Source organism: Ictalurus furcatus, chromosome 10 (assembly GCF_023375685.1).
Source record: "Ictalurus furcatus strain D&B chromosome 10, Billie_1.0, whole genome shotgun sequence".
Classification (NCBI taxonomy): domain Eukaryota; kingdom Metazoa; phylum Chordata; class Actinopteri; order Siluriformes; family Ictaluridae; genus Ictalurus; species Ictalurus furcatus.
The window spans coordinates 10,716,008-10,723,507 of NC_071264.1; the positions used below are offsets into that span (position 1 = coordinate 10,716,008).

The window sequence follows — 7,500 nt, forward strand, 5'->3', positions numbered from 1 at the left end:
CACACAGCTCAGGTACTGAAATAACATGTGTCATGGCATGTGTCATATGTTTGCAAATATATTGCTAAAATCTCACAAATAACAAGGAAGGTAGTAAGTTTTCTTTTGCCATAGTACAGTTGAGGCCAAAATGTACATTTACACCTAGGCTAAAAACATTTCATTTCAGTTTTTCACAACTCCATACATTTCTTTTGGTAAGTCAAGTAAGACTTTGTTCAGGTCAGAGGTCAATTTAAAACAATCAATTAGAGACAGATTTCCAGTGGGTCAAACATATACATACACAGAGTTGACTGTGTCTTTAAAGTGTCATGAAGCACTAAACTAAATTTTCGGAGATTTTAACAGCGGTGTTAGTGTCGCACATTATAAACGACAATCTCAACATCCGTTCATTTTAATGAAGGATGAACACTGGTTAATTCTGAACTTTTTTCCACCATTTTCATCTTCCTGGATTAAAATCTTGTCCTGTCACACGTCACAGGCAGTGACCTGGCAATGTATTATAGTACTTCGATTATGTGTCGGTGCCTGCGTGTTCTTATCCTATGAGAAGATGCTGTCTCTTAATCATTCATGACAGCACGTGGTCCTTTCCTTCAGATGTAGTTGATGAGAGAGTCGTTCAAATGGGTCGGAGGTGTTTGTTTCAGTGGTATAAGACTTCGAGTGTGTTTTCTCGGGAGAGCTATGAGAATTGGACAAAGGTGGACTTTGGACTTGCTCATGGAAGCAGTTTGCGTCTACACAATGATGCGGTGCTCAGTCCTGAGGACTTTTCCATCCCTTCAAATCAGGTATGTGTCTAATTTTAACCATGACAGTTTTACTTGCTTTTCCAGCTAGTTAAACTGCTTAAAGCTCCACAGGCCGTAGCGTGTGTTACGTCAGGAGACGTATTGTGTGTTTGTGTGTGTGTTCTCTCTCTCTCTCCCTCCCTCCCCTGTTTTGCTCTCACAGGTCACTCTGCCCTAATTGGATGTGCTGCACGGGGATTGGAGAGGAGAAGATTGTGCGTCTTTTAAAAAGGAGGAAGGAATGCGGATGTGTGGTGTGTCTGCGATTGTGTGCGTACGATTGAGTAGCGAATATTTTTCCTGGTGTTTGAGTGAAATCGCTTGCGTGTTGTGCTGTGTACGAGTGAAAGAAGTGAGTGGTAGGACATTGTGTTGTCCCGTTCCCCTGTTTTGTCTTAAGTTGTGGCTGAGTGTACCCCTGAATTGTAAATATATCTTTCATTGTAAATATTTCTCTTCTTACTGTCACGAAAGCTGTAGGGGTTGGGTGCCGTTTATTTTTGGGCTCTATCTTTTGTTCGCTGTTTTTGCCTCAGTTAGGGAGTCAGGTTAGACTCTGTATTTTCTTCTGACATACCTTTTTTTTTTGGTTAGGTTAGTTAAATTGATACAGGGAAGATAGCGACTGTTTTGTTAATTATTTTGGCCTTGCCCAGCCCTGAAGAGTGGTGCTTTCGGAGTCCGCTATACAACGAGAGTCCGCGTTGGAGGGAAGAGCCTTCGCCTTTTATTCGTGAAAAGCTCGAGCCTATTAGCTATCTACCATTCCGACACTTCGCCCATCCGCGCTGCCTCTGGTTTTATTTTATGTTTTCCTCCAGTCACGCCAGGGGCTAATGGTTTAAATAGATAGGGCAGACGATCTGCACTCCTATCTATTGTGTCTCCATTTAGCCCTGGGGATTCAGGAGGAGAGAAGTCCTCTGGCTCATCTGCAAACTTTGTCACTATCCATCTTTTTTCTTTTTAAAAGAGTGTTCTGAAGGCTTGCCTCCCTCTTCCTCTCCTGTCTTTCCCTCCCACGCCCACTCCCCCTCCCTTCTTCACACAGCCATCCACACCCATTTAAGCTGCATTTTCAAAAACATTGAGAGGTAGACTTGAGCTGAAAGAGGGAGGTTTCATGACCCTTTAAACATTGCGGAAGATTCCAGAAATTTAGTTAATTACTTTTAGAAGCTTCTGATTGGCCAACTGTCATATTTAGGAGTTAACGTTAGTGCACCTGTGGCTGTATTTAAGGGCCTAGCTTTAGAGACATTGCCCTTTTGCCCTGGAATCCACTGCAAAATCCAAGCAACTCAGCCAAGATCTCAGAAATAAAATTCGAAATAAAAGTCCAGCTCCTCCTCAAGAGCGATTTCCAAACAAGTAAAGGTACCATGAGCAACTGTACAAATTGCATATAAATATAAAAATCACATGACCACACAGACACGCCATCATCTAGGAAAGAGCCACAGATTAACTCACAGGGATTAACACACTTCAGTCTGAAAGGTTTATCTAAAACCCAAGACAACAATAAAGGAACTGGTGAAGGAGTTAGAGGTACTAAATATGGACATCCATCCATTACAAGAGTCCTACATCACCATAGCCCGAAAAGGTCGTCATCCAAAGAAATAGCCCCTACTCTAAGACCGGCATAAAAAGCCAGACTGAAGTTTGCAGGTGATAAACAGCCTTTTGTAGGAGTGTTCTCTGGTCAGATAAAACAAATATTGAACTGTTTGGCCATAATGATCAGTGCTATGTATGGAGGAAAAAGGGTGAAGCTTTGAATTTGAAGAACACTATCCCAACTGTGAAGCATGGGGGTGGCAGCATCATGTTGTGGGGGTGTTCTGCTGGAAAAGGAACACTTGAGAAAGTTGTGGAAGGATAGACCAAGATTTGATATTAATACAAGTATCCTGATTTCTTCCGTTTTTGTGTACATCTCATGCTAAATTGTTTCAGAAATTAAAACAAAATCTAAGATAAAACAAAAGCAATCTGAGTAAACACTAAATACAGTTTTTAAATGATAACAATAACGTTATTTATTGAAGCAAAAGAAAGTTATCCAAGGACAACTGGTCCTGTGTGAAAATGTATTTGACCCCATAGTTACTAATTCCCCAAATCTATGAAACTGCATTCATAATGGGGTTCAGCTGGACTAGACACAACCAGGTCTGATTACTGCAAACCCTGTTCAATCAAATCTACACTTAAATAGAACTTTTTTCAACAGCATGAAGTTGGTTAAAAGGTCTTATCCAGTGACACACTATGGCAAAGTTGAAAGAAATTTCAGAAATGATGAAGAACGTGACTGAAATACATCAGTCTGGGAAGGGTTACAAAGGTATTTCAAAGGCTCTGGAACTCTACAGAACTACAGTGAGAGCCGTTATCTCCAAATGGAAAAACTCGGCACAGTAGTGAACCTTCCCAGAAATGTCGACCTTCCAAAATTCCTCCAAGAGCACAGCAACGACTCATCCAGAAAATCACAAAAGAGCCAAGGACAACATCAAAGGACCTACGGTCCTCTCTTACAGCAATAAAGGTCACTGTTGATGACTCCACCATCAGAAAGACACTGGGCAAAAATGGCATCCATGGAAGCGTGTCAAGGTGAAAACAACTGCTAACCCAGAAGAACAATAAGGCTTCTCTGAATTTTGCCAAAACACACCTTGACGATCCTCAAACCTTTTGGGAGAATGTTCTATGGACTGAGGAGTCGAAAGTCAGACTGTTTGGAAGACAGGGATCCCGTTACATCTGGCATAAACCGAACATCATACAGTCAAGCATGGTGGTGGTAGTGTGATGGTGTGGGGATGCTTTGTTGCTTCAGCGCCTGGGCAACTTGCAATAATTGTGGGAAACATGGATTCTGCTCTCTACCAGAAAATCCTAAAGGAGAATATCCGGTCTTCAGTCCGTAAGTTGAAACTCAAACACAACTGGATTATGCAAGACAATGATCCAAAACATAGGAGTAAATCCTAGTCCTAGAATTAAGTGAAACACTGATCTCCAGTTATCAGAAGATTTCGGTCGCAGTTATTGCTGATAAAGGAGGCACAACCAGATTTTAAGTTTAAGACGGCAAATAGTTTTTTACATGGGTGACAGGTGTTGGATAACTTTTTTGCTTCAATAAAACTGTAAATAAATAAATAACTGTATTGTGTGTTTACTCAGGTTGCTTTTGTTTTATGTTGTTTGAAGATCTAAAAGTATTCAGTACGATATATACACAAAACAGTAAAAATCAGGACGGAGGCAAATACCTTTTCACAGCACTGTATGTATTTCTCTGATCCAGTCACATCTAGTGACTGATTTAGTGTAGATATTTGTAATGTTTGTAAAGTTATGTGTTAAGTGACACTGTATGTGCATATAGAATCAAATGCTTAATGTTATTGTACATATGTAAGGAGTTTCTTATATTCCAATATTCACCTCCGTCGTTGGGGAGTGATGGCATGTCAGGGATGGGTGGATCAGAAGTTTCCTCCGCCAGACCTCTGGGACTCGCCAGCACAGACTGGTGCAAGATCTACTGTGTCTCTCCGGTCTGTGTGGTGTTGTGAGCAGCAGACTGCCCGTTCATCGGCCTTCACCTTCCGTCCTGGACCTGGTGCTCTCGTTCTGAATAATAGGGAGGAGAGGGAAGGGGGAAGGAGGAAGGGAAGGGGGGCTTCTTCTCCCAAAAAAATGTAACCACGGTACATTTATGTCGATGGATAGATGAATGGACAAGTTGCCTGTTGAGAGAGTAAGAAAAAAAAAAAAAAGTCAGAGAGAGAGAGAGAGAGAGAGAGAGAAAGGCTTTAGGCTGGAGGTGGCAATCGCACTGCTCAAACTGTTCCAAAACATATCAGTCAACCTGACATGAGCAGTTTCGTATGGCTGATCGCCCTCTGACATCTGAGTGAGGATCCAGCAATTGTTAGGAGCAGATGACAACTTTCTGTCTTCTGTCAATCTGATAACGCACTAATGCAGCTGTTTAATTAACAGTTTCTGTTTTTGCCATTTTTTAACTATTTAGCATTGCAATCAGTGTCATAAATCATGAGGTCTTGGATGACAAGTTGTCGGTTTGTGCGTCTCAGTACGTCTGATCTGATTGGCTATTTTTGACTGGTTGAGCCAGTGGCTGTGTGAGATGTATTCACTGGTCGACCGTGACCTCTTGTGGTTCATTTGTGAAGTACATGTACAGCTGAGGACAAAAGTTGAATACCCTTACTTTAAAATGATGAGACAAATGAGACATGTTGTGCAAGTCATGTTTTACAGATTCTTTCCCTTCTTTGTTAAAAGTAATAGAAGTTGTCAAAAAAGCGGCGTAGGGAAATATATTAATAGTGAAATATTTATATCTATGACTCTTTAATTGTTCTATTCTGCTACGCTTCTTCCGTTTCTGAATTATGCTTTTTCTTCCTTTTATTCCAGACTGCCAGAATGGCAGAGACAAAAAATTAAATTCAGGTCCAGTGCTGAATAAATCAGCTGTTAACTGAGAAAACACTAACATAGACAAGCCTACACTGTATGGCCAAAAGTATATGGACAACTGGCCATCACACCCATGTGTGATTGTTGAACATCCCATTTCAGATTTAGTCCCCCTTGCTATTATAATAAGCTCCACTCTTCTGGGAAGGCTTTCCACTAGATTTTGGAACATGGCTGTGAGGATTTGTAATCATTCAGCCACAAGATCTTTAGTGAGGTCAGGCACTGATGTTGGGTGAGGAGGACTGGGGTGCAGTCAGCGTTCCACTTCATCCCAAAGGTGTTCAGTGGATTTGGGGTCAGGGCTCTGTGCAGGACATCCAGTCTTCATGGACCTTGTTCTGTGTAGAGGGTCACGGTCATACTGGAACCGGTTTGGGCCCCTTAGTTCCAGTGCTTCCAACTTTGTGGCAACAATTTGGGGAAGAACCCAGGGGAGTAATGAGGCCTGAGCATTGGGGGCTGTGGCCCCGAATATTTTTTCTTTAGCCCCGAATAATTCTCCACTTGTATATCTTCGGTAAAAGAAGATGGCGGTGTTGTAATTTTGTATCTTCAGTGAACGGAGGCGAGACCAATCAGACGCGGTTTACAGGACAATACGTGGAAGTGTTTACGTCTTATTGGCTGACAGCTCTCAATTCTGCTAAACACTAGCTCACAGTCAGGTAGTGTAAGGGGGAAATGGGTATACATTAATTTTATACCAGTAAAGGGGTTGAAACTGAAACGCCAACATCATCTCATGCTGAGCCGGAAAACAAGGTGTGTAAATGTCTATATGAGTTCCAAGTTACATGAAACAGATATGAGCAGAACATAAGGACATATAACCTACTTTACATGCCACTTTACCCAGCTAAACCCATACAGTGATAGCTTAGTTGTGCCAAACTAGCCTAGTCTCATGTTAGATAGCCAAAATGTTTTATATTTCATCGGTCTGGTAGTCCTGCAATCAGTGTTAACAGCCAAGGCAAGTTTTATGATAAATCAGACTTTTTGTCCAATTTTCACATGCAAAAATTTGTTTTTTTTGAAATGCATAGAAACAGTCTATTTTGAAGTACATTTTAAAAAGTGTTTTGATGCAGAAGAATCCAGCTCTGCTCTGGATGATTAACAGTCCAGTTAACGCCCCTGGAAGAACCACATAAAGATGTGATGGTCAGGTTTCCGCAAACTTTTGGCCATATAGTTTATATCAGTGATCACTGAAAAATATGTTCAGAATCAGGGATGTGACACTAAAACGCCTCTAAATCTAAAACATTATTTGTCTTCATAGTGAAAAGCTTTCATTTAATCGGTCAATTTTAACACACCTCCCAGCAAAAATATGTATTATCTTAATATTCACACCATATAATTATACAGTACACTGAGTGAGTTTTTTCAATTTTAAAACTCAACCCACATGTCACTGGACAGAAAGAGACCAGACAGTAGGTCATAGGAAGGCTGAGGAAATGCTGCATGAGTCCAGCCATCCCTAAGGCACTGCACTATTCAACAACCTGAATGTGCTGTGATCTGTGGCATAATTCGTTCACTCAGCAAAATCCTTTAACTCTGTGTAGCCCTATCTCCTAAACACTCCTTGCTCACTCACACACCGCCGCCACCAACACTAAGCCCCAGCCTCCCCCTCCCCCGGCAATGCCCATTCAGCATAAAAACCTTTCTAGAGGAAACCAGGCCTACTGACAGATATTCAATACTGTGCTCTCTACAGTGCTGTGTCCATGCTTGATCGATTAAAAAGAATTATATGATGTGCAAAACCTCAAAAAAGGCATACATAAAGGCCAACTTCCTACTCAGCTAGTTATATGATCGTCTATATCCCCTGTTTATTTTGGATTTCTTGAAATCATATTTTAAAAGTACTACTACTATTACTACCACCACTACTACTACAACTACAACTAGTACTACTACTATTATTACCACTACTACTACCACCACTACTACTACTACTATTATTACCACTACTACTACTACTACCACCACCACCACCACTACTACCCCTACTACCATTATTACCACTACTACTACTACCACCACCATTACCACTACTACTACTACTATTACCACCACTACTACTACTACTATTATTATTATTAACACTACTACTATCACCACTACTACTACTATTACTACCATT

At 41.1% G+C, this 7,500-nt stretch overlaps 1 protein-coding gene across 2 annotated transcripts in view; it reads right to left on the reverse strand.

Annotated features, from left to right (window-relative positions):
* The window catches only part of ttll7 (tubulin tyrosine ligase-like family, member 7), a 74,048-nt gene that overhangs the window by 50,146 nt on the left and 16,402 nt on the right, over positions 1-7,500 (reverse strand). For both annotated transcript variants that reach the window (XM_053634299.1, XM_053634300.1), the window contains exon 2: positions 4,269-4,573. In XM_053634299.1, the coding sequence (XP_053490274.1) occupies positions 4,269-4,293 (25 nt within the window). In that variant the 5' untranslated portion in view covers positions 4,294-4,573. The remainder of the gene's footprint in view (positions 1-4,268; positions 4,574-7,500) is intronic.